This window comes from Thamnophis elegans, chromosome Z, assembly GCF_009769535.1.
Source record: "Thamnophis elegans isolate rThaEle1 chromosome Z, rThaEle1.pri, whole genome shotgun sequence".
Taxonomy (NCBI): Eukaryota; Metazoa; Chordata; class Lepidosauria; order Squamata; family Colubridae; genus Thamnophis; species Thamnophis elegans.
In genome coordinates, this window is record NC_045558.1 from 1,971,128 (window position 1) to 1,998,450 (window position 27,323).

The window sequence follows — 27,323 nt, forward strand, 5'->3', positions numbered from 1 at the left end:
AATTAACAATATTAATATAGTTCACTTACATCTTAATTAGCTACATACCATTACTATGATTAACATTTCATTTTATTTTACTGATCCCGTTCCTCGTTTCTTCCCCCGCCCCCTTTTCCCTATGTATTCTTTCTTCTGGATCTTTTCTCTCACTTTTCGATATATTTTTGGGATAACCCTCCCAAGACTTTTTCTTCTTCGCTTCCCACTATTTCTCTTTTATTTTTGGCTAATTTCTTTTTTGGATACCATCTCCCCCTTTTCCCCCTCTATCCTCTTTCTATGCCTCTGTAAATCTCAATCGCATTGTCTAATTGGTTTTATTTTTTATTTCTTTTTCTACAGAGTTAACTTCTTGTTTCTCATTTGTGTTCCTTGCAAAGTTCCTCTATCTCCTGTTCTTTATATTTCAACAATTTTTCTGGCCCCTTTAATGTTGCTCACGCATCTTTTAGCATTTCAACAAGTTCCTCAAACATCCCACCCTCCATGCTCAAATTTAACACACTTTTAATGTCTTTATAATTTTACCAGTTAATTAAGTCTTTCTTGTTTCCACCTTTTAATATCAGGTCCCAGAGTAGTCCAGTCCACTTCAAAAGTTTTTCGTTTTCTTCCTCCACCATAGACAAATCAAAGTCAGACAAAAGACAGGGACCGCACCCTCCTTCAACGTTATCAGTATCTCTCGTCTGTGGTCAGGTTTTTACTGCAAGGGTTTATTTCAAAATGTTATTGTACTTCTCTTCTCTGGTAGGTGGGTTTTAGAATCCTTCTATGCAACCGAACCACGTCAGAAAAATTACCACAAACCCAAGCCAAAAGCTCTAAATCCATGCACACATTTTCCAAGTTTTTTCCTTTTTTTTGTTTTTGTTTTCAGTTCTTCCAATTCTAATTTTATTAATCAAAATCCTCTTGGGCTTGGTATTTAACCACTGATGGTTCCCTCTGCCCCCTTTTTTCCCTCCCTCCATGTTCCGAATGACGCTGAGCCGCTATTTTAAGCTCCAGAAAAAAATTAAGCTCCAAAGTGAAAATCTTTTACCCTTGCTTCGGCCACTCTTTCTTTGGTCCCAGCACTCCATCCATAACACCACTCCTGCCCAAACCTATTCCGGTTGCCCCAGCTTCAGAGCATCATTTGAAGATGGCTGATGGCTGACACCCCCGCCGCCGATCTTTGAAGACCTTGTTTCCGACTTATCGAGGAGCTTGCCTTGTTCCTCGCAGTTGTCCGAAATGCCTCTTCTTGTACCCCAACCCTTCAGGATGGTTCTGGTCCGAGATCTCGACAGCGGCTTGCCGGCTGGGTTTTTGCATAGCTGCACGGAGCTCGCTATTTCCCCAGCTGTTCTCGCCATGACGCTTCCAGGTTCTGAAACTACCGTAATGTCTTTAAAATTCTTTTCATGCAGCTTTGCTACCGGCAACGTGGAAATGGGTGCAAGAAAAATGTGGCTTGCTTAGGAAGGCAGAATTCTATCTGCAAAGGGTCGCTGAAGGATTAATTTTTCAAATAAGTGTAATTCCCTTTTTAAAAAACAGAAATGTGATACCTCGGTACTCGTGCTTAATTGGTTCTGGGAGGTGCGACGAGCACTAAAAAGAGTAGCAAACAAACCATGTGATTTACTGTGACCCTTCGTTTCAGTAGGGAAGGACTTCCTATCAGTCCCTTTTCTTATGTCGGCAATCTTCTGAGCATGGCCGACTTCCTTTCGCCCCTCTGTGGTTGTCTTCTACTTTCTTTTTGCACTGTGTTGAGTACCAGACAAAGGTGAGCACCAGGGCATTTTTGTGTCAAAATGTGTTGACTACCAAATTCAAAAAGTTTTGAAGCAGTCGAATACCGAGGTGTCACCGTACGTTTTGAGTGACAGATTTATGCCCCAAAATAGCATCTACTGCCTAGCCAGGCCCCCTCGGCTCCCCCAAATTCCAGTCAGCTGTGGAAGGTGAATGGCCAATACATAGGATAATAACATCAATATTTATAGGAGTCTAGTGGGCAATTGCAAAATACCTGGAGAACGACTCAAATGGATAGATGGATGACAGGATAGATAGATATAATCTATAGATAATAGATCAGGGATGTCAAACTCTATTTCATTGAGGGCCGCGTCAGGGTTGTTTGGGGGGGGGAGTGGGAAGGGGGCATGGCCAGGGTGGGAGTAGCCAGCTTAATGAGGCTCTATTTTTAGCGACATTGGCCCTCCCAGGTTCTGTCATAGGTTACGACAGCACTCCTGCGCTCTGTTTCTCTGACAGCAAAAACTGAGCTTGGGAGGGCCACGCACATCCTCCCCAAGCTCCCTTTTTGCTGGAGAGGCACTGCAAGCCCATCCTTTGCTGTTTCCAGGGTGGGCCCAGAGGCCAGATCTAACCACTCTGTGGAACGAATCTGGCCCCCGGGCCCTGAGTTTGACGCCCTTGTGAAAAATATAGATAGATGGTAGATGGATAACGGATGGATGAATTGATATAGACAGAGGGAGATGATAGATGATAGAGCCAGGTGTACAGACAGATATGGATAGACATAGTGAGATAGGAAGATGATAGATATGGGTGAAGATAGAGATAGGGAGATCATGATATAGATGATAGGATCGATGGATAGATACAGGTAAAGAAGGGTGGCAGGAATATCATAGATGATGGACAGACAGACAGACACAGGCTGTAGTATTTTTTAAGCCCCTGTGGATAAGATAGGAGGTCAATAAATTTAATTAGTTAAATGTTAAATTAAGGGAGAAGGAAAAACAATCTGACAGCGATACCATCTCCAACGCCCCCTTTATTTGCTTTCGTAGCAAAGAACTGAAAAAGTTTGGTTCTTAAGTTACACTGAAAGTTTTAAAATCAGAAGCCGATATTAACATTTGTACAGAAGAAAGAAGAAAAGAAAAATTATAAATATTTTCCAAGAATGGTCAAGGCAAAGCAATGGTTGGTGGAACCTGCAACATTATCAATGTTCTTTGGGGCAGAAAGCAGCCAGTCTCTTCCCCATGCTTTTCTGTCTTGAGGGAGAGAGAGCTCGTTTTAGTTGTCCCGCTGTCCCCCATTCCTTGGAGTGTGGGACGCCTGCTTTGGGGGTCACACCGTCTGCACCCATTTTTCGATAGCTGTTAAAGCAGGTTCCATAGCCCATGTGGCTCAATATTCAGCATCATTGGACGGAGGGTGGCCCAAACAGCAGGGGACTCCCAGGGCCCTGAATCAGGGGCCTGGGCATTTCAAGGGTGGGTGGGGGGTACGCAACAGAAAAACAACCTTTGGGAAACCGTATCTGGCCATATAAGGAAACCGGGGGAGGAAACAAAATGCCAGATTCCACCGAGAGTCAACCAAGGCTTTCGCATTTAACTGGGGATCCCTGCTTCCCTCCTCCCCAATTTGGCAGGATCAACTGGATCATCTCAAGTCCTACCAACTGTTAGGGGGGGAGGGGGAAGGAATGAGAAACTGGTAGTGTAGGAGACCCCAGCCTTTAGTGGCTTGTCCCAAGTTTACCCGCCATAGAACAGGAGACTAACGTGAGAGTACGGCCGTGGGGTGAGTGTGCGTATTGAACCGCTGAACCGTCCGTGCTCCCCCCTCCCATCAGCCCCTAAAGCTTTGAGCGGGCGTAAGGAAGCCGGCTGGCGTCACAGCTTTGCTCTTGGCTCAAGTGCCCTGCCATCAAGGCGAACCGTAACAAGCGCCCGGTCTCGATCGATGGCCCTGGTTGGGGCTGAAAGGAGGCGGGATGAAAAGGCAACCAGTAACCGTTCCGAGTGTCCGGAATCACCGTGTTGCTGGGTCTTCAACAACCCATAAGCACGGCAAGAGTGTTCCAGAGGCAGCATGGCGTACCTGGGATGGCCGGTCTCTGACCGAGATACCGCCGTCTTGCTGGAACTCCACCAGAAACGAGGAAGTTAGGTCGAGGAGGATGGAGAGGGGGCCACTGTTGCATCCGCTCAGGTTTTGTTGAGGGTCCAGAGGGGATCCAGCTTGCTGAGAGGGTCATCACTGGGAAGGGCTCCTCGCAGACCCTCCCCGTTTTGTGGCTGGAGGAAACTCTGCTTGCTCACTTTGTGTCGGCCCTTAAGTGAGCTGTCCATGGTAAAGGCCTCCGGGGTGAGCGAAGCCAGGAGCTCCAAGGAGGAAGAGGAGGAGGAGGAGGTAGGGAGGGCCTGCGTAGGCGCCAATGGCTCTACCCTCGGAACACTCTCCACCTTCTCCTCACTTCTCTCTTCTTCCATGGAGCTGCTCTTCTCGACGGTCGAAGCCGCCATTGTCTCGGGCAACGCCGGAGCAGGTGTGACCGGCGGAGAAAACCCCGGAGTGCTCTCCACACAGCCCGGCTCGGGAAAGTTTCGCGGAGTAGCAGCAGATGATGCCGGCAGGAGTGCGGCATCAAAGGGAGGCAGAGAGGGTCCCACCTCCAACCCTCGGCCATTGGGGGGAGGCTCGGCGCCGCCCGGGAGAGGCCGGATACTGAGTTTGGCAATGGTGGCTTGGATGGAGCTGATGGGGACGTCACCCCCCAAGACCAGATCTTGGGGGTCCTGCTGGAGATACACCTGGAAGGAGAGAGTGGGAGGCTGAACAGAGTACATAGTCCTCGACTTTACACTAGTTCACTTAGTGACCGTTCAAAGTTACAGCAGCAGTGAAAACGGACATGACCAGTTTTCACACTGTAGCATCTCGACGTTTGGATGCTGGACAACTGGCTTTCATTTCCCTGAGGTCATTCGATTCCCCTTTGGTGACCTTCTAACCATCAAAGTCAATGGAGAAGCCACATCCACTTAACAACCAGGTTACCTATTTAAGGACTTCCGTGATTCGCTTAACCTCCATGGTGAGAAAAAGGCATAAAACGGGACACAACTCCCTTAACAAAGTGTTGTTTAGCAACATAAATTTGGGGGCACAGTTGCAGCCGTACATTGAGGATTGCCTGGAGTGCAAAGGTCAGCAACTAAACCGGGAATGATGGGGTTCCAATCTTGGTCCTTTTAAAGATCTGTGGACTTCAACTCCCAGGATTCCCCACCCAGGAATTCAGGACACACGTGGCTTAAATAAGAGCTTGTTTCTCCCGGGTCCTTCAGCCTCCCCACCACCCCCGAAGCATCTGCAGGGGTTCAAGGGGCTGCCTCCCCCTACTCCCAAATCCTCCCCTCGCTCCAACCATTAGGCAACCCCTCCCCTTCTCACCTTTTGGGTGCCGCTGCTGGCCGGTTTGCTGGCAGAAGGCGCAGCCATCACGCCGTGTCTCTGCAACACCTGCACGGCGTGTTTCAGCACCGCCTCGTAGCAAAACCTGAGGTGGACCTGCAAGAGAAGCTGTCCATCAAGATCCCCAGCGCTGGCCATCTCCGCTATCCTGGAGCCGGGTCCGCCCAACTCCGTACCTTCTCCTGCAGCATGTGTTTCCTCTGCTGACGGATGCGCTTCACCAGCTGAACCAAATCCGGGATGCTGTTGCCGGCTTCCACCTCCTGCATGGCAGCGTAGAGGAGGCAGAAGGCGCCTGTGCGGCCCACGCCGGAGCTGCCAGGAAGGAGACCGAAGATCAGTTCAGAAAAATCTCGCGCATCCATTCTCCAACGGTGCTGAACAATCTGCTAAACCCGTGGGGTGGGGGTGGGGGATTTATGCAAAGGCTGCATTCTGGGATGGGAACCTATCCTGACACCCCCCCATTGTCCTACACCAAAGAACGCCGAGACAAAGATACTGCAAGGATTTATTAACACATAGACAAGATGTTGGCAGCAATCCAGCCTGCTAAACTAGCCACAAAAGTTCTCCAACTTTAGTGAATACGTTGACTCCTGCAAAGGGGCGTGTGCACAATCATTCCTTTTATAGTCTTGAGAGGAGCCTAATTGCCACCAGCTGAGTGCAATTATTTTCTGTAACTGCGTAACTGCTCCTTACGCCTATTAGCTCTTCGTTGCCGGGCATCCAGGAACAACTCCCTTGGCTCCTCCCCACTGCTCCAATGCATGACTTCAGGATCACACTCCCTTGTCTCCTCCCCACTGGTCCAAGGCTCAGGCTCCTCCTGGTGGCCAACCAGCCTCTCTGCGGCCACTACTCACTACGGACAACTCACTACGGAAAACTCACTACGGACAACTCACTACGGCCAATGTCAGGGTTCCAAGGAACACCCCCAAAGAAAGAAGACTCCGAGGCTAGAAATTCCTCAAAGTTCCATTTTATTAGAGGTGTCATATTGGCATATCTGGGAAAATCTGAAAGCTTCCAGGTTTTCCCCACCCAAGAGGAAGTCCAAGCCCTTTCCCCTGCCCCCACATGTCCATCACACGGCCCAATCAATGCACCGTCCCAACTGGAGAAGCTTCCCAGTCACGCCACTCCGGGTGCAGGGCAGGATGCCCTTGACTCTCAGAGAAAAGAATGTTGCTATGGCTAGGTATCCCTGCACCCAGTTTCCCACAGCACTAAGTGTGGCAGCCCTAGAGAAAAGATGGCCTCCGGGCCTGACAGCCAACTCGCTGCAGCGACGCTACCGTCAACTCACCATGTGACCATTCACCACTGCCAACTCCCTGAGGGAGAACTCGCCATCATCAACTCGTTGCAGGATGACAAAGTCAATTCCCCGCAGGACAACTCGCATGGGGACAACGTGCCAGTCAAAAATAACCGTGTGACACTTGGCGCCTGACAGTTCATCGAAGCCAACTTGCGGTGGAACCGCTGGCCGCAATCAACTCACTGCGGGACAACTCTCCGTGGGCAACTTGTTGCGGGATGGCAAACTCAGCTCGCTGACTGACAACTTAGCACAGCCAACTTGCCGTGGGACAACTTGCCGCGGCCAAGTCATTGCGGGACAACTCGCTTTGACCAACTCGACTGCGGGATAACTCGCCACAATCAACTTGTTGCGGGGTGCCAAAGTCAACTCGCCATGGGAGAACTAGCTGCGCGACAACTCACCCCAACAATTCGACGCAGCCAACTCACTGCGGGGAGAACTCTGCATGGTCCATTTGTGGCGGGATGCCAAAATCAACTCACCACAGCCAACTCATGATTTTGAAAAGTATTTTCATTTCGGTCATTCCCATTTCACTCTGTCCCTCCTTTTGAATCCTTTCTTCGTAACAATTCTATCCCACCATTTCTTTCATATTAGTGTAACCCTTGTCCAGTGTCGTTGTCTGGTGTAGAGTTGGCCGAAGCAAATTGACTGTTGGCTGCGGTTAACTATCATATGCCCTCCCAAAAGACCCAGGATGACAGGGGCAAGATTAGCAGTGGGCTCCTTCCTGGATACCCCAAAGCTCTGGGGCATTCCTCACGCGGCCCACTCCCCTGTATTACCTGCAGTGGACCACAATGGGGGTGTGGAGGGGGCGCTGATGTAGGTAATGGCTGTGGACGTCCTGGATGAACCGAAGTAGGTTTCCTTTGCTGTCCGGCAGGCCCCTTCAGCAAGAGTTCAAGGGGTGAATGAAAAACATAAAAATTGAGTGAATGAAATTAAAATACCACAGATAAACTTAATAGGTGAGATATTCAATTATTCATTCAATTTATATATTCATTGCTTCATTCATTCATTTGTATGTTGTTTATTCCTTCTTTCATGCCATCGTGTATTGTTTATATATGTATTTTTCTTTCATTCACCCAATTTATGCACTTTTCATTTATCCATTTCAGTTTACATGTGGATTATTTATTCATTAAATTTATGCACCTTTTTAATTCCTTCATTTAATTTACATGCATTTTTCCATTCACTCATTCATACATGTTTTTTTTTTCATTCAATAGTAAAGTTTATACCCTAGGTTTCCTTTTCAATCAAATTAAATTTATCTTAATTTTTTTATGTATTTCTTTCTTATATATGGTATTTTCTTTCATTCCTTTGCTCATTTTTATTCGCCGTTTTCATTTTTCAGGTGGTTTTATGTATTAAATTTATATGCATCTTTTTATTCATTCTCATTAAATTTGTATGCATCTTTTCATTCATTCTCTCATTAAACATATGCATCTTTTAATTTTCATTAAATTTGTATGGAGCTTTTCCTTCATTCACACATTAAATTTATATGCTTTTTTCATTTTTCATGTTTTTTTATGTTATATTTTTATATGCCCTTTTTACTCATTCATTCATTAAATTCATGCGGATTTTTTTGTCTTTCATTCATTCAATTTATACTTTATTCATTCAGTCATGTGCTTTTTTCCATTCACTTGTTACATTTATAGACCCTTTTCCATTCATTTGTTCATTTATTAAATTTACATGGGGGTTTTCTTTCATTCGTTCCATTTGTACATTTTTTTTCATTACTTCATTGAGATGGGGTTCCCCCTTCCCCCATTGATTTATGGAATACATATGCATTTTATTCATTCATTTTTTCCCCATTTTTATTCATTCATTCATTCTGCCTGCTGTCCATTGATCAGTTGATCCAGCAGTTTCGATGAAACCAGTCTCTGAAGCCCAGAAAACTTCTCACCCATCTCTTGCCCCCAAACCAGGCTGGCCCACCCACCACTCCACTCTGGGTGGCTCCTCCCCTTCCCACTGGCCCACAGGGTTACATACAGCTCTGGCCAAGAGGAAAACTGAAGGTGGATGACAGTCCGTTTGAGACTCTGATCACAGAACTGCAGCGTGATCATCCTCTCCAGGTGGGTAGGGGTGGCCTTCAGGCTGGTGAGGACCAGGGTGATGGGGCCATGGACCATGGGCTGGCCTCGCTCCGTCGGGAAGTATCGTACCACTTTTTGCTGCCGAGCCAAGATGGAGAGAAAAAAAATTAAGGGGGGAGATGATATCGAGACTCCCCTCCAAAGATGGGGTCCCAGGGGAGATTTCTGCTTGTTCAGAACAAGACTCCAAGCTCCATCAGCCGTTGTTCTTCTGGCTGGGGCTGAGCTCAGAACTCAGAGGTGTGGAAGAGGGTGGCTTCTCATCCTGCCAACCCCATCCAAGAGAGCTGAGGAGGATGGATGTTAGAGTTCTGATTTGAACAAGCAGAATGGGAAAAGCCAGTTACGGACAATTTATTTGTGCTCTTTCAGCTTGGCTGCTTTTTTTTTGCAGACGTTTCATGACCCAACTAGGTAACATTATCAGTGCTAGGAGAAAGAGGAGGAAAAGGAGGATTGCACAATTCTTGGTGCTAGGTTTGGTAGTTTCTTTGCAGCTGTTTCATGACCCAACTGGGTAACATCATCAGGGCTAGAAGGGAGTGGAGTTTTCAGAGGAGAATGACTGTGGGGGACTTTGGTGGTCTCTGAGCTTGCTGGTTTTCCTGCAGACATTCCATGACCGAACTACGGAACGTCGTCAGTGCTATTTGAGGAGTGGGGTTTCAGAAGAGAACTGAGGGAATCCTTGGTGAGCTGTGAACTTGGGTTGTTTTCTTGCAGACGTTCCATGACCCAATTGGGTAACGGCATCAGGGCTAGAAGGGAGTAGAGTTTGCGGAGAGGAGGACAAGGACAAAGAGAAGGGAAAGAGGATGGAAAAGGGGAAGAAGTAGAGAAGGGGATGGGGGTGAGAGTATCCCCCACCCATCCTGTCTCCTGTCAAAGGCAGCGCCTGACCCTTCTCTGCCCCCAAAGCAGAAGAGGGCACCCCACTTCTGAAGTCACCCTCTTCTGCACCCTCTCCACTGCATCCAATTTAGGAATGTATTATTGATTTTTATTACATTTACATGCCACGCATCTCTCCAAATCGCTGCCCCGGGCAGCTGGTTGGGAACATCCAAAGCTCAGAGAGGGTCCGTTGGATCATCGACCCATCTCCGTGTGCTGCCAGAACGTCGTCTGGGTCAGCAGACTGCCAAGAGGCCTGGAGGCTTCCGACCAAAGCCACGGCCGTCAGCAACCAACCCACCTTCTCCATCTCCTGCTCCGAGACCAGCATGACCACAAGGGAGACTTTCTGCTCGTAGATCATCAGCCAGAAGTCCGAGGCGGTGCCCACGAGCGGGGCCTGCGTGGCGATAATGGTGGGGCAGTAGCAGGAGAGATCCTCAATACGGCTGGCATTAATGTAATCATCCTTGCCCGACTGAAGGATCACTCGGTTCCGGTCGTACGGCATGATGTCCTGGTGTCGGTTCTTCATGGTGTAACAACGCGCGATGGCGATTGACAGCTGCCGCGCATCCTTCTCCTGGGTGTCCTGAAGCTCTTTCCAGATATTGTCTAGCTCGCTGACCGTGCCTGGCGCGGGGGTCTTCTCCAACCGGGATACCCCTTGTTGGAAACGTTCTAGCTCGGACAGGAGGCGCCAAAGACGCTCCGGTTTCTCGTACGGGTCGTTCTCGATCAGCTGGACGGCTTTGGGCTTCAAGCCGTCCTTGGCATCGGCCTTGGTGGGTTGAAGGAGGGGCTGCCCGACGGGGGCCTTGGGACCCCCATGCTGGCTCTCGGGGCTGGAGGAGAGCAGGTCATCAGTCGAGGAGCTTGGGCGCTGGAAGGGGACCTCGGAGGCCGCGTGGGGCAAGGACTGGGGTCCGGGAGTCAGCGAGGAGGGGGGCATTTGGGAGGGCAAGAGGCAGGGGGGTGGGAGGGTCATGGAAGGGCGAGGAGAGGCAGCCGGTGGGGGAACAGCCCCTCCGACAGAACTCGGGGCAGGAGGAACGTGTTGGAGGGGAGGATGGCTAACTGGAGGCGGTGGTTGAGGGCCGGCCAACCCTACAGGGACTCCCGGGATCTGGCCCGACGTTGGAGTAAACGCCAGGGGTGCTGCAGCACCGTGACGGTGAAGGGGGACCTGCTGGACGGGGCCCATCATGCTTCTTGGGGCCGGGGCAGAGAAGGCGAGGTTCCCTGAATGGGGCGGCAGTGGGTCTCGCGGTGGCAGCTGATAATGTTGAGGCCCCAGCTGATGTGGGAGCTGTCCTTGGCTAGCGGGATGTGTGGCGACCGGATTCGGGAGCCCCGGTCGGCCTGAAGGCTGAGATGGGTACGGTTGTGGAAAGGCTGGCTGTGGCTGCTGGGTCTGGGGCAGGAAGTGGGGCATTGGCTGCTGCTGCTGTGAGGGTAGCATGTTGGACATCGTTTGCAAGCAAGCAGGGCGATCGGAGGGTGGATGGATTGGTCCCTGCGATGGGAAGCCAGGTTGGGCCTGAGGGCCTGAGAAAGGAGGCCGGAAGGGAGCCGTACCTGCTGGCACATAGGCAAAAGGGTAAGGGGCAGACCCTGGGGGCCCTCCCACAAAGCCCCCTTGAGAAGGAGGTCCTGCCCACTGGGGGAGGGAGCCGGACATCCCCTGTGGAGCCGTGCAACTGGAGATGGGGGCTTGCAGGCTGTCCACTGTGGTAGTGGCGGGCCGTACACCCTGCGTGTGCGGTGGGAAATGAGGAGCCACAAAGTGGCCAGACACCGGGATTGGCGGTCTCATGGCTAGAGGGGTGGGTGGGCCAGCCGGCAGCACCCCACTAGATGGCGCCATCGGTCCGACCCCGTAAACCGACCCTGGGGGAGGACGAGACATTGGTACGTGTTGTGGGGATGTCCTCGAAGGCGGCAGAGGTGGACCTGGATACACCGGCTGATGTGGGACGTGGGCCGGGACTCGACCAGTGGCAACCCCCGGTGGGTAGACCTGTGAATTCGGCAAAGGAGACGCTGTAGAGCTGCGGGGAGCTAGTACAGGGAAAGGAGCTTGTCCAGAGGCAGTGGACATCCTGGCTGGCTGGTATGGTCGAGGAGGGGGGCCGGTTACTGGGAACTGGCCCGGGTCAAAGGGTGGCCTGAGCGGGAGGACCCCCGCAAAGGCTTCACCCACAGGATTCCTGATCCCTGCGGTGGGCAAAGGCGGCTCACTACGTAGCGCGGCCAGAGCATCAGCGGGGAGTTGCGCCAGGTGAGCGGCCAGGACTTCCGGCGGGAGGCTACGCAGCTCCTCAGGCAGGTCGGCCAGCGAGATGGAGGCCAGGCCCAGTGGCTCGCAGGCCAACTCTGCCTCCGAAGCCTTCTTTTGGAGGACGGGTTTCGAGGTGGTGGGCCGTGAGGGAGCCTTCTTCTTCATCTCCCTGTTGGAAGAAGAACAGAGATGGAAGCGGTGAGGCTGAGCACGAAGGTTTGGTAGGGAAAATCACTGAGAGAGTTAGAGGTGAAAGACCACGCAGGGGTGTTTTTGGATAGGACTAGGACAACTTGGCACAGCCAACTGACTGCAGGATAACTTGTCACAGGACAATTCAATATTGTATCTGTTAGGAATATCTAACGGTTGGGCTGGCAATATATAAATCATGTAACAATGCTGTATCTGTTTCTTTAAATCATACTGTAAAATGTGATTGGTTGCTGTTTCCTCAATTGGCCATAAGAGGGAGCCAGAATGACTGTTAAGTTTCTGTTAGATGCTGGGCTGATCTGATCTGAGTGTTTTGGAAGTTGGCTGTTAGAAAGTGCCGTGAGAGCAAGACTGTTGGTGGCGCAATACTGGAAGAAGGAAGACTTGCCTACAACTCAAGAATGGACATTGAAAGTCACAAACTTAGCCGAGATGGCTAAAATATCTGCATATCTTAAAGATCACTCAAATGAGAGATATAAACAAGACTGGAAAAAATAGATTGATTATATACAAAATAAATATGGGACTAAGAAACTCCAGATAGCCTATGCTTAAGATCAGGAATGATTTAAATTGTTTAAAGCTAGCTTAGCAAGAAGGAGCTAAGCTCAATGTAGAGATGTTATTAATTTCTTATTCTTTTCTTCTCAATATATTTTAGACTGTGTTTGTTAAAAATCTATACCGTGTACGGGTTCTGGGAAGTCGGGGGGGGGGGAAGGATGTGGGGGGTCGGGGGAAGGGGGGTCGGGACAGATATATATTAGGTTAGACAAGATGTGTTAGATCTCAATGTAATGTGACTTCACATGTATACTGTTCTTTTTTAATTTTTCTTTAAAAATAGGATAGGCCAAGTATATTGATATGTAGCGGAAATACACCAAGGAGAGGAGAGGAAAGAAGAAAGATGGGCAGAGAGGGATGGGAGAGAGGGTGGGAGGGAAAGGTGAGAAGGAAGGGGGGGGAGTGGATGTGGAGAGAGGAGTGGCAGTGGGGGAGGGGAAGTACTTGAGAGACCGCCTGCTGCCAATTACCTCCCACAGACCCATTAGATCTCACAGGGTTGGCCTCCTCCGGGTGCCATCTACCAGCCAATGCCACCTGGCTATTACCCGGGGGAGGGCCTTCTCTGTGGCAGCTCCGGCCCTCTGGAATGAACTCCCCACAGGGATTCGGACACTCACCTCTCTCCAGGACTTCCGAAAAGCCGTCAAAACCTGGCTTTGCCGGCAGGCCTGGGGGTGATGAGTTCCCTCCCCTCTCGACATGTATGGTTGTGCAACTGTTGTCTACTTTTATTATCTGTATTTTGTCTTTTATGTTCCCCCTTTTTCCCCCCTTGAATTGTTCGCCGCCCTGAGTCCTCCCAGAGAAGGGTGGCATACAAATAATAAAATACAAATACAAGTAGGGTAGAGGGGGATGATGGAGGGAAGATAGAAAGTTGGAGGGTGGTGGAAGAAAGAGGTGTATGGAGAGCGGAAGAGTTATATTGGGTTTCTATTTTCTGGAGCATTGTTGACAAGAGGAATTGATACAATTATTGTTTAATGCTGTATGGTGTTGGCTATGTACAGTGTACATATGAGTGTATGAAAATGAAAATGAAAATAAAATTTGTGGAAATAAAAAATAATAATAATAAAAAAGAAAGTGCCGTGAGCTATTGTAAGTTTTGCAACTGCTAGCAAACTTTGCATGCCGAACTGAGTATATGATACTGGACTATATTATTTGGATTATCCCTTAACTGAAAGACATTGATGACTGACTGTCTTATCCGTGTATGACTTGGACTGATTGATGGACTCTGATACCTCTGTTTCCATGAAAGCAAAAGCCTATTTCAACTGCAGTGTCTCTGTATGCTGGTTTGTGTGTTCTCCAACACAACTCTCACAACGCTTCTCTGAACGTACTCGCTCTCCCAACGGGGAGCTTACCTAACACTATCAATTGTTTAATTCTGTAACTTTTAGTACTGGTGGCCAAGTTTATTATTATTTCATTTTAGTATTATTGGCCACGGCAAGAGAGAATTTGAATAAATCCGTGACCCGTCAAAACCGCGGTCGACTAAAGCGCGGTCGACGAAAGAGCGTACCTGACATCATCAGCAGCGCGATGAAAAAAATTAAAAATAAATTAAATTAAAATAAAAATAAAATTAAAGCAAGCCGATTCACATAAAGGTAAGGGTTAGGGTTAGGTTAAGGGTTAGGGTTAGGTTTAGGGTTACGTTAAGCATTAGGGTTAGGTTTAGCGTTAGGTTAAGGGTTAGCGTTAGGTTTAGCGTTAGGTTTAGTGTTAGGTTAAGGGTTAGGTTTAGCGTTAGGTTTAGGGTTAGGTTTGGGGGGGTTAGGGTAAGGTTTTCGCTTTAATTTTAAATTTACCGCTCACAGCGCGATGTTTTCGTCGCGCTGTGATGACGTCACGTACGCGCTTTCGTCGAGCGCGCTTTAGTCTACCGCGGTTTTGTGGTAGAACCGAATAAATCATGGAACCCACATACAATTCTGGAAATGCTTTATAAGATGCCTGGACTTCAACTCCCAGAATCCCCCAGCCAGAAACACTGTTTGAAAGGCACGCTTGCATAAGGAGTCGCTTACTTCTCCACGATCTGCTGTCGGGCCGTTTCAGCCATTTTGCAGGCGGTCTGCGTTTTTTCCAGGAGTTTGGCCACTTTGCCCTCCAAGTCGGCGTAAAATTCTTTCCCTTCTTGAGACTTCTTCATCAAGTCTTCGTAGGCTTCATATGAAGCCACCAAGGTCTGGAGGGTGGTGTTCCACCTGCACGGAGTGAAGGAACGGAGGAGTGAAAAAAAGAGGGATGAGAGGACCAAAACAATTTTTCCCTCCGGCAGATGAAAACAGAGTCCTCAATTTACGGCCAGTCCCTTTCACAACCGTTCAATGTTAACAACAGACCTGCTCAGGATTACAACATTGTCCTCGACATACGACTCCAACTGAGCCCAGAATTTCTCATTGGCAAGCCTCATCCCGGCCACCGTTCTTAAGCGAATCGCTGCAGTCGTTTAGCGAGTCACCACACTGTTAAGTGAAACTGAGCTTTCCCCTTGGACTTTGCTCATCGGAAGGTCGCCCAGAGGGGATTGTGGGACAAGGTGACTCTGCAACCGTCGTAAAGATGAGTTGCTTGCCAAGTGCCTAGATTTTGATCCCAGGAAAGTCGTAAGGGTGAAAAACGGCCCTTAGTCCCTTTTTTAAATGCCGTTGTAACTTCGAATGGCCACTAAGTGAACTGTTGTAAGTCAAAAATTGTATCTGCGAGAAAACCTAACGCTCCTCCTCCTCCTCTCTGTACACCCTTTCTAGCACTGATAATGTTACCTAGCTGGGTCATGAAACATCTGCAACAGAACCACCAAGCTCAGAGAGCACCCAGGACCCCTCTCAGTCTCTTTCTTCCTATTCCCCCTCGTTCTCCTCCACTCCACAAACCCCCCTCTCTTCTCACACTGATTTTGTTTCCTAGATGGGCTGTGAGACGTCTGCAAAAAAAACTATAAAGCTCAGAGAGGACCAAGAACGGCACAACGAGATGTCCATGCAGGACAGATCTTAAGTGGACAGGTTGACGTCCTCCTACCTCCCAGAAAACAGTTGAGAGGGTTCTCCCTAACCACTCATGCTCACTGCCCTCAGCCAAAGCAACGCCTCATCCTGCCCGATTCGGTCAAACTCACTTGTGCTCCACCTCTGCCAGGATCTTCCGGACGGCGGCATACTTGACGTTGGCCTCCGTCAGAGCTTTGAGGATGTTCTCCTGGGCAGCCAGGTTCTGCTCCAAGTAGACTTTGATCTGGTCGTACTTCTTCAGCTGCTCCGCAAAGAGCTTCTGGAACAAGAGGGAGGCAAGCTGGATGGGGGATTCTGGGAGTTGGAGTCCTCCCCTCTCTTAAATGTGACCAACGGGAAGAATCCTGCTACAGAATCCAGCAAGGATTTCCTCGTCCCTCTCTGACCCTCCCTCCGCCGCACGAGGACCTTCCATTTGGGCCCATCCTAAGCCACGGTTACATCCCGGCTTCTCACCTTCATCTCGGACTGGTTGGTGGTCACCAGAGAGGTGGTGAGGTCGTCCTTCTGGATCATCTCGCGGAGCTGGTGCTCCAGGGAGACCCGCTGGTCTCTCATTTCTTGCACTTTGGCCAGTAAACGCTTGACATTCTGGATGGCTTGCTGGTCATCTGCAGGGGAGACCTCAGTCAGGGGTGTGTGTGTGTGTGTGGGGGTAAAAGTGATGTCAACACCTCCTTCCAAAAATTGCACCCTGTTTCTCTCCCCCACAAAAATAAAAAGAACCAGGGGAAAACCCCTGAATTGGAAAGACGAAGCAGGAAGCTGTCGATTCGTGCACACTCCAACAGCAAAGCCAAAAAAGCAAATTTCATTTTTGGGAAACTGAGGACGGGTGCTCCTCGATGTATGACTTTTCACTTAGTGACGGGCCCAAGGGACGACGACAGAGAAAAAAAGGAACCAATGGCCCATTTTCACATTTATGACGAAAGTCCTGTGATCTTACCTAACCCTTAATCCTTAACCCTCACCATCTAACCTACCTTAAACCTTAATCCTTAAGGCTAAATCCCACTCCAATCCAATCTCTTAACCTTAAAATCCCCATCCCTAATCTTCAACTCTAATTCTAATCCTTAATGCTTAACCCTAACCCTCACTCCACTCTACCCCTCATTCCTAATCCTCAACTCTAATCCCTCACCCTTAACCCTAACAATCCTTAATCCTTAACCCTCACCCTCACCCCTAATCCTAGCTCCTAACCCTTAACCTTAGTCCTTTACCCTTAACCTCTAACCCTTACCCTTAATTCTAATCCTAATCCTTAAATCTCAACCCTCACCACCCTTAACCCTAATCGTAACAATCCTTAATCCTTAACCCTCACCGTAATCCTTAATCCTAGCTCCTAATCTTTAACCTTAGTCCCTTACCATTAACCTCTAACCTGCACCCTTAATTCTAATCCTAATTCTCAAATCTCAACCCTCACCACCCTAATCCTAACAATCTTTAACCCTCACCCTAATCCTTAATCCTGAACCCTAATCCTAACCCTTAACTTTAAACCTTCAAGGTACCCATATCAAATTTTACTCACAGGGCCCTTTGGGGTCCATCTGGGAGGAAGAACCACTTGGGAGGGGGGCAGAATCGTAACGGAGGAAGGAGGGGGCTGGATCCTTACCCTCTGAGAGGCTGGGGGAAGGCAGGGTGGCCTTGACTCCCTCCAAGGGCCCGCTGAGGAGCCGGAGGTTGGTGATGTGGAGGTTCATGGCTTTGTGGAGCTCGGTATTGGTGAAGCTGGCCTTCTGGTGGACCTCCAGGTATTTGGCCCACTCCTTGGACACTTCGGCCACCCCACCAGTAGAGGGGACCGCGGAGTCTGGGGGAGATGAATGGGCCTTGCCCAGGGTCTCCCGAAGCTTCTGCTCCTCGCTCTCGTCTTCCTCCAGCAGGTCCTTGATATCCTTCAGGGAGGCTTCCACATCAGTGAAGACGCCGGAGAGGACTACGGGAGGGCGAGAGGAGAGGAGGAGGAGGGGAGGGGAATGGAGGAAGGGAAGGAGGGAAAAAAAGAGGGATAGGGGAAGGATGGTGGAAAAGTAATAGAGAAGGAGAAGGGGTGGGAGGGAGGAAGAAAGAAAGAAAAGAATGAATGAAAGAGGAGAAAGAAGAAACGAGAGAAAAGAGAAAGGAGAAACAAAGATGAAAGGAAATGGAAAAAGAAACGAAGAAAAAAGACAAGTAAAAGAAAAAGTGAAAAAAGATAGAGAAAAAGATAGGTAAAAGATAAAGAAAAATAGAAAAACAAAAAAGGGAAAGAAGAAAAAAGAAAGGAAGAATGAAAGAAAAAGAAAAAAGAAAAAGGGAGAGTAAAGAGAAAGAAAGAAAAAGAAAGAAAAGAGAAAAAGGAGAGGAGGAAGGAAGGAAAGAAAGAAAAAGGAAGGAAGGATTAATGGAAGGGTCCAAATGCCCTATCAGCTAGTCCTCAGTTTTCTCTAAGCTTATTTCTTTTCCTCGCCCCCACCTATGTCAGGCCCAGAAGAGCCCACTAGGCCAGAGAAGACAACGAACCCACCAATTGAGCTCCCCCTTTTGGGGAAGAGGAGGTGGGAAGGCAAACCGAAATCCCCCTCCTCACCCCATGGCAGGAATCGTCCTTTGGGACCCCTTACCTTGCATAGATTGGACCAGGTTTTTCACGGTCTCTGGGCGTACGCTGAGTGCCGCGCATTTCTCCATCAAGACGGGCGGGATGTGGTCGTACACCTCCAAATTGTCCACCGTCTCAGGGTCCAGCTGCAGGGAGTCCATGAACTGCCTGCCACGGGACGAAACTCAGTTTAGGACATTTTGGGTGGGCCTTCCTCGACTTATGACCGCCGTTCCATCGCTAAGTGAGATGTTGGTGAGAAGCAACTTTCACCCCTTGACAACAGCATCTCTCTCTCTCTCTCTCTCTCTCTCTCTCTCTCTCTCTCTCTCTCTCCGTGCTTAACCAACTCTCTGTGCTCATGAAATTTTAGTTATGACAGTCGTTAAATGAATCAGGCTCTCTCCCCCCCGACTTGAATCGTTGTAACTGCGAGCCGCTACCAAGCATCAGGAGTTTGGATCACGGGAAGGTGGGGACACCAGAACAGATATAAGGGCGAAATACGGCCCTTCTCCCTTCTGGACCATTGTAATTTCAAACCGTCACTAAGTGAACCATCATAACATGAGAACTCTCTCTATGCACCCTCCCGTCAGAAGTCGCTCGAATGTTCTCAGGATACTTTACCCAATTTGTTGGGTTTGCTCAACACACATAGATAGTATTCGACATGACGGTTGTCGAGCCCCCAAATTTCCAAGACAATTCTTAAGAGAATTTTGTCCCGTTTTATGACTTTTCTTGCCACTGTCGTTAAGTGAATTGCTCACAGTTAAATCAGCAGAGGGAGGTCCCCGACTTACAACAGTTTGCATTTAGTGACTGCTCAAAGTGTCAACGGCATAGGGAAAAAAGCAATTTATGACCATTTTCACACTTACGACATTGGATCATCAAAATTTAGATGCTTAAGATCCCGATTCATATTTACGACGGTCACACAGGGAAGCCAGATTTGCTTAACAACTGGGCAACTCGCTTATCAACCGCAGCGATCTACTTAACAACGGTAGCCAGAAAGCACGTAAAATGGAGCAAAACTCCTTTTTACCAATGTCTCACAGCCCCAGAAATGTTGGCCTCCAGGACGGTCGTAACGTCGAGGACCACCTACATCAAGGTTGTTAACTGAATCGGAGGCTTCCCTCGTCGGTAGGTCACCAAAAGGGGATGGCTTGAGCCCGGGATGCTGCAACCATCATAAATACAAGTCGGTCGTCAAATGTGTGAATTTGGATGATGTGATACAAAGACGCTGTGTGGAAAATGGTCCTTTTTTCAGTGCCGTCGTAACTTTGAACCGTTACTAAGTGGACAAAAGACTCCTCAGACAAGAATCCCTCCTCTTCCTTCCCCACTCTGCATCATGGGCTTTGTGATCCCCCATCCCACCCCAACCCGGGATGGAAACATACATACTCGAGAATCTCGTTCTTGGCGTCGATCTTGGCCATGACATCCCTCAACAGCTTGGCTTTCTCCTCGCTGAGGACCAGAAACCGTGTGAAGAAGACGACAAAGATGAATTAGACAGGAGGAGGAGGAGGAAGAAAAAGAATTAGAATTAGAGGAATATAATGAAGAATTAGAAGAATTTAATGAAAAGAATTAGAACGAAGAATTAGAAATAATCAGAAGTATTTAAAGTAGAAAAAGAAGAATTTAAACAAATTAATGAAAAAAGAATTAGACGAATTGAATGAATTAAAAAAAATAACGAAGAAGAATTAGAATAATTAAGAGGAGGAGGAGGAAAACCTGAGGTGGACAATCTTTCCAGATGGAGAAGACAACTTAGCTTCTCCATCATCATCAAGGACGGGCCTCCTTGAGACCTTCCACTGACAAAATCAGAACCCGGAGCTGAGCCAAGATTCTACTGCGCTTCTCAAGGATGGACCTCCCGTCCAGGTGGTCCATCTGTCCTCCTGAGAAGCTTCTAGAAGCTGATGAAGAATGCAGATCAGCGGACACTTCTGGAGATCTCTCGGGTGGTACATTCAACGCCAGCCGGTCCTTGGCAGTCTCTGAGCTGGGTGGTTTCGTTGCAGAAATCTCATGATCCAACTAGGAACGTCATCAGTCAAACAAGGTGGTTTCTAGCATTGATGATGTTCCCTAGTTGGGTCATGAAACGTCTCCAAGAAAAGCCCCAAGCTCACAGATCACCAAGGACCCCGTCATCCTCCTCCTCCCCTTTTCCTTCTCTCCTCTCCTCCTCCTTTTTCTACTCTCCTTTCTCCCCTTCTCTCCTCATCCTCCCTTCCTCCTACTCCTCTCCTTCTATCTTCTCCTGCCCCTCCTCCATCTCCTTCTTCCCCTCCCCTTCCTCAATCCCCCCCCCCTTCCAAACTCCATTCCCTTCTAGCACTGATGACATTCCCTAGCTGGGTCACGAGACGTCCACAAGGAAACCAACAAGTTCAGAGAGCACCAAGGACCCTCCCAGTTCAACCCCCAGCTATAAATACTCTCTTCCCTTGGTACGTAGAACGCCGCTCTTGCGGAAACTGCAATTGGGCTCCCGATTCGCTTCCATGTCTTAATTCCACCTTTTGGTGATCACCTCAACGGCCTTGGAGACAACCGACCCCGATAGGAGTTAACTGTCTTGGTCCCCCAGCCTTGCCCCATAGAAAGGGGTTCCGCTCTGGTCCGCTTCACCTGCCTACCTGTAGAGCGAAGAGGCTTCGTGGGCAGCCATTGGCACCAGTTTGGCGAAAATGTCAGGGCCAGTTACAGCTGGATCGGTGGGGTTGACAGGGAGCGCTTTCACCAACGAAGCCCCTGGCGGGAAGGAATGGCAATGACAGGGATTACCCATAAGCCCCCACTCCCACCCGAGATATTTAGATATATTTAGATATTTAGATATTTATTAACATTTATAGGCCTATAACATTTATAGGCCGCCCTTTTCCCTGAGGGGACTCAGGGCGGCTCACATAAAATCAGGAAAGGGGGAATACAAACAATGACGTAGACATACGTAAGTAAAAATAATGAGCAACATTCATTCATCATTCGGGAGGGGCGGCTATCTTTGTCCCCAGGCTAGCCAGGTCTTAAGGGCTATGCGGAAGGCCTGGACGGTGGTGAGACCCCCGTTAATAGTGGGGAGGGGTCAGCCTGCGAACCAGCCCTGAATTCCACCCATCTTAAAGAAGGATTCTGGGAGCTGAAGTCCTCTCCTCTTAAAGCAACCCACCCCTCACTACCTTTAATAGACTGCAAGGTGTCCAGCGCGGGGACGGCCTCGTGGTAGATAAAGTCGTTATCTTTTTTGGATGAATTATACCTAAGAAGGAAGAAGAGGTCACCCTTTCTTGCCACCGTTGTTAAGTGAATCACTGCCTTTGAAAAACGAACCAGTGAATCTGGCTTCAGAAGGTTGCAAAAGGGGCTCATCCTGACCCCCGGGATACTGTGACCATCATAAATATGAGTCAGTTACCCAAGCATCAGAATTTCAATCACATAACCACTGGGACGTGGCAAGGGTTGTGAGGAAAACATGCAAAAGTCACTTATTTCAGGGATGTTGTAACTTTGAACGGTCACTAAACGAAGCCGAGCACTACCTGTACTTAGAAGGGAGGGGGGTTGCATGGGGGGGGAAGTACAAAAATGGGGTGACCCCCTCCTCCCCCAGCAGCCACTCACTTCCCTCCGATGACATCCATGGTGAATCTCAGAGCCTCCTGAACAGTTTCGGGCTGGCCCTGCAAGAGACGGACGGTTGGAAATGTTTTAAATTCTGCATTTTATTTTATGGATAGGGATAAAAACTTTATACATCTACCTCATCCTATCTGCTGGAGATCTTAACACAACTTTAGTGGTTGATTTCTACAATTGTAGTGTGTGTGTGTGTATGCGTGTGCGCACACACAGACAGATACACAAACACATATGTATTTACATATTCATCAAAGTTAAATTCTAAGATATGCATCAATAGGTCAATTCAGAGCTCTCCATCACGGATAAACCCAAAGACATTTATCCTAGACGTTTATTACAGATCAATTGAGAGATATCCGCAAATTTATAAATCCAAAGATATTTATCTCTCTGCCAACGCTTTGTTACCCAGCTAGGTAACATCTTTAGCACTGATGGTGTCACCTAATTGGGTACTAAAACATCTGCAAGAGCCGAGTTGGCGCAGTGGTTAGAGTGCAGCACTGCAGGCTACTTCAGGCGACTGCAGTTCTGCAGTTCGGCTGTTCAAATCTCACCAGCTCAGGGTTGACTCAGCCTTCCATCCTTCCGAGGTGGGTGAAATGAGAATGTGAGGGGCGATATGCTGACTCCGTAAACAGCTTAGAGAGGGCTGAAAGCCCTATGAAGCGGTATATAAGCCTAACTGCTATTGCTATTGCAAGAAAACCACTGCAAGTTTAGAGAGCCCCAAGCACCCCACAATCTTTTTTCTCCTCCTCTCCACAAGCCCCTCTCCCTTCTGGCCTGTGTCATCTTTCCTCCTCCCCCTCCTCTTCCTCCGTTCTAATGACTGATGCTGATCCCTACTTGGGTCATGAAATCTCAGCAAAGACACCGCAAGGAGATTCCTGGGGGAGGCCAAAGAACCCCATCCTCCCATGGAGCTCCATTTATTCCCTCATAATTAAATTGATCATCCGATCGTTCAGAATGAAGCAGCTCAATTTAAAAACCCCAAATTTTGACATTACACCCAAACACACAAATACACACCAGGGGGAAAGTGGGGAGAAGGGAGGGAGGGCGCAAGGAAGAAGGAAGGAAGCCTTACCTTGGCCAATCGGATGGCTTCGTTGAGTTTATCCAAGGCGCTCTGGAAGTAGGTGACCTGCAAAGAGATCAGGGATTCGATCAGCTGGTTTTTTTCCAAACCAGGTTTGTTTTTTCAAACCAGGTTTGTTTTTTCAAACCAGGTTTTTTTTGGGGGGGGTGTCTCTCTGCTCAGGGGGCCTGCTGGAAAGAGAAGATCCAACACCCGCATGGCGGTGGCCTTGGGCGCTATGTTTTTCCAACTGGTCAGGAAGTCCTCGACTTACCACCATCGGGCCCCAATTTTCCGTTGCTGAGCGAGACATGGGTTAAATGAATTTCACCCCTATTTTGTAACTGGTCAGAAAGCCATGATTGACGGTTCCCCACAAGTTTCACGGCAGAGAGGGTTGAAGGACCCGCCCACTGGAGCTGTCAATCAAAGCCAGGAGACCCCCCCCCCCATCCACCAGCCCAAGGGATTAGATTTTGGGGAAGGGTCTGGCCAACTTACCCGCTCACCATACTTCTGCTGCTCCTCTGCCTGTTTTCCCATGTGTAACTGTGGGGAGGGAGCGAGGGAGGATGGAAAAGAGAAGGAGGAAAGGGAGGGAAGAGATAAAACAGGGAGGGAGGGAGGTGGAAAAAGGAAGAAGGGAAGGAAGAGAGAGAGAAGAGGGAGGGTTAAAGGAAGTAGAAAAAAAGGAAGGGAAAGAGGGGGGAAGAAAGGAAAAAAAGGAAGCAGAAAAAAGAGGAGGAGGAAGGAAAGACGGGGAGGGAGGAAGGATGAAAAAGGGAAGGAAAAAAGGAAGAAAGACATCTTAAGTGCATCCCCAATACACTGAATTCTGGGAGTTGAAGTCCACCCGCGTCTGAGGTGGGAAAACCCTGCTTTAGAGGTTGCAAAAGTACGAAGCGGTCGGAGGAGATGCAGCCAATGGGGAGTCTCGATGCAAGAGGGTTGTATAAACACTAAATACTCACGTGGGCCACAGCAGCAAAATAATAGATCTTCATCTGCACAAGTTTCTTCCAGTCTTTCTGGATTTTTCCCAGCAGGGAGGCCGTGTCAGAGTTCTCCAAAGCACGGCAGGCCTCTTTGTAGTAATCCACCACCTTGGGAGAGAGTTCAAATCCTGCTTCAAACATGAAAGACGGCAGAGGGACTTCCAGCCAGTCACCAGGAGACTGGGAATTCCAATCCCGCCTGAGGCAGGAAAGCCAGATGGGTGACTCTGGGCCAGTCCTTCTTTTTCAATCCCACCCACCTCACAGGGTTGTTGTTGAAAGGAAAACCAGAGGAAGGAGGAGTTAGGCATGTTCTCCTGTTTGACTTATGTATAAAATTACAGTACTAAACATGGAATATATATATATAAGTAAAGTAAAAAAACAATAAATAAATAAATAAAATCATATAAGAAAAAATAAAAATATAATCAAAGAAATAAAAGAAAAAACACTATAAAAATTAATAAATTGAAATAAATTAATAAAAAATAAAAAATAAGTAAAATAAAAAATGAAATAAAGATAAAATAAAATGAAAGAAAACAAAAAATAAAATAAAATGGAGAAAAAATGGAGAGCTGTTGCCCACCGCCTCGAATGGTATGACTGCTGTGTGTTTTTTAAATTATGTATTGTTATGTTCCGTCTTTTTTATTTCTTGTCTGTACCCCCCCCTCCCCTGATTTGAATTGTGAGCCGCCCTGAGTCCTCCTTGGGGAAAAGGGCGGCATATAAATGTAATAAAATCAAATCAAATCAATCAAATCAAAACAATAAAATAAAAATGGAATAAAAAATAAGAAAAAATAGAAAAACCAACAATGAAATGAAATAGAAATAAACAATAAAATAGAATAAAATAAAAATTTAATAAAAATAAAAGAATGAAATTATATAAAATAAATAAAACAATAAATAATAACATAATAAAATATAAAATTATAAAATATAAAATAATAAAAATTATAAAATATATAATAAAATATAAAATAATAAAAATATAATAAAGTATAAAATAATAAAGTATAAAATAACAAATAAAACTAAACTAAACTAAATTTAAACCAAACCAAACCAGATTAGCCCAGGGGGTCGTTCCTTCCCCCCACTTTCAGGGCTGAGAGATGAGGCTTCCAAGGCTCCCCAGAGACTCACCTGGGCACTGATCCTAGCCACCAGGAAGCTCTTCCGGTTGTCCAGCATGGATTTCTCCAGGAGACATTCCTGAGCTTGACCCTTGACAGAAAGGGAGGACACGGCGTTGGGAGTGCACCTGATTCGGACCTGAGATCTGAGGAGCTGCTGATCATCAGGTCACACCTTCTCCCCCCCCTCCCAAGCCCCTGGGAGATAAACAGAAGCTCTGGTGTCCTATGGCCTTCCAAATCATTTGCACTGGACTGTGGGAATGGCCTTGGGGGAAGAGGGGAAGAGGCTGCCAAGGAAACCATTCAGATAAGCCCTCGAAATCCAGCAGGTTCTCACAGGTTCTGGAGAATCCGTAGTGGGAATTTTGAGTAGTTAGGAAAACCGGCAAATGCCACTTCTGGCTGGCCCCAGAGTGGGGAGGGAATGGGGATTTTGCAGTATCCTTCCCCTGCCATGCCCACCAAGCCACGCCCACCCAACCGGTAGTAAAAAAAAAATTGAATTTCACCACTGGCAGGAGCCCTCACTCATTTAACGGCCAGAGGAAGAAACGTAGGAAGGAATGGCCATAATGACTTGGGTGGTTCAAAGTAACAGCAGGAAATTTTATATTCCCATCTGCAAAGCTGATGGAGGATGGGCATCGGAGTCGCGATCCTGACTCTTTCTTACCAGCATGAGGTTAATGTTGAGGTTCAGGATCTGGTGACTCATGTCCACGCTGTAGGAATGGGGGAAGTGGTCCCGAAGGTATGTGAAGGCGCCAGCCGCACACTGGAAATGGGTGCAGGAGACTTTCATGCCCTAAAACACAGACACACACACACAAAAACAAGACAGATTTGGGAGAAGTTATACACCCAAGGAGGAGGACTCTACAGACACCAATAAAGGAGAATATTTGTGCAATCGGGGTTGAAAGGAGGAGTCCTGGGTGCTCTGCAACCTTGGGGGTTTTCTTGCAGATGTCTCCCGACTCAACTAGGGAACTTCATCAGAGTGAGAAGGGAGGGAGGTTTGTGGAGAGGAGGAGGAGGAGGAGGAGGAGGAGGAGGAGGAGGAATAATAATACTGAACAGTCCTTAGTGGTCTCTGAGCTTGGTAATTTTCTTGAGCCATTCCTGAGCCAACTACTGAACATATTCAGTGCTAGAAGCAACGAGGTTCTATCTTCTAGCATTGATGATATTCCCTAGTTGGGTCATGAAACGTCTGCCAGAGGACCGCCAAGCTCTGAGAGCACCAAGGACCCCACAGAAAGAGAAACCCAGATAAGCAGGAATTAATGCTAGACAAAAAATAAATCAGACAATGCCCCAGTCAAAGAACAACGAACAACCAAGGGAGGGGGGGGGGGAACACCACATTCTCATCAACACTACCAGAGCAAGCAGCTGTATATAAAGAGAGACCAAACTCCCCCCCCTTCCTTGTAGCACTGATTATGTTACCTAGTGGGGTCATGAGAGGCCTGCAAGCGAACAACCCAGCTCCAAGAATACCGAGGACTCCACAGAAAGAGAAACTCAGATAAACAGGGATTAAGCCCAAACGATCAAGCAGACAACAGTACCCTAAAACACACACACACACACCCAAAGCGTCACAAGGGAAGCCACTACGTCGTATCCTTACCTCTTCAGAGACCCGTTTGTCCATGGCTCCCAGCATGGAGTGCAAGGCTCCTGGGAGGGAAGACAAGAGAAACGATCAAAATTGGGTGTCGCTCGGTTGAAGTGGCTGGCATTGCAATTTCATGGTTCGCAGACCGTCCTCGACTAACAACTGTTCATTTAGGGACCAAAGTTACAACAGCACTGAAAAAAAAGTGATTGATGACCGTTTTTCACCCCTCCCCCTCCTCTTGCTCATTTCAAAAAACCCTCCCCTTCTAGCACTGATGACATTTCTTAGTTGCATCATGCATGAAAACAACCCAGCTCAGAGAACACCAATTAAACCATTGAATTGAGAAAACACAGATAAGCAGGAATTAACACCAGACAAATCATCCAGAACAACAGGTGATTTTAGAGACGGGTGGTGTCACACGCAAGACCAGGGGGAAAAAAGTTTG

At 48.1% G+C, this 27,323-nt stretch overlaps 1 protein-coding gene across 1 annotated transcript in view; it reads right to left on the minus strand.

The window, feature by feature from the left end:
* Window positions 1-27,323, minus strand: part of PTPN23 (protein tyrosine phosphatase non-receptor type 23) — a 31,880-nt gene continuing 4,557 nt past the window's right edge. Inside the window, exons 5-25 of the mRNA XM_032234807.1 lie at window positions 26,882-26,931; window positions 25,919-26,050; window positions 25,253-25,333; window positions 24,071-24,202; window positions 23,601-23,648; window positions 23,109-23,165; window positions 21,995-22,053; window positions 21,550-21,629; window positions 21,004-21,118; window positions 19,751-19,816; window positions 18,351-18,496; window positions 17,360-17,683; window positions 16,183-16,337; window positions 15,834-15,985; window positions 14,734-14,913; window positions 9,920-12,068; window positions 8,618-8,802; window positions 7,369-7,473; window positions 5,421-5,559; window positions 5,224-5,340; window positions 1-4,580 (exon numbers count right to left, since the gene is read on the minus strand). Of these exons, the coding sequence (XP_032090698.1) occupies window positions 3,975-4,580; window positions 5,224-5,340; window positions 5,421-5,559; window positions 7,369-7,473; window positions 8,618-8,802; window positions 9,920-12,068; window positions 14,734-14,913; window positions 15,834-15,985; window positions 16,183-16,337; window positions 17,360-17,683; window positions 18,351-18,496; window positions 19,751-19,816; window positions 21,004-21,118; window positions 21,550-21,629; window positions 21,995-22,053; window positions 23,109-23,165; window positions 23,601-23,648; window positions 24,071-24,202; window positions 25,253-25,333; window positions 25,919-26,050; window positions 26,882-26,931 (5,078 nt within the window). The 3' untranslated portion in view covers window positions 1-3,974. The remainder of the gene's footprint in view (window positions 4,581-5,223; window positions 5,341-5,420; window positions 5,560-7,368; window positions 7,474-8,617; window positions 8,803-9,919; window positions 12,069-14,733; window positions 14,914-15,833; window positions 15,986-16,182; window positions 16,338-17,359; window positions 17,684-18,350; window positions 18,497-19,750; window positions 19,817-21,003; window positions 21,119-21,549; window positions 21,630-21,994; window positions 22,054-23,108; window positions 23,166-23,600; window positions 23,649-24,070; window positions 24,203-25,252; window positions 25,334-25,918; window positions 26,051-26,881; window positions 26,932-27,323) is intronic.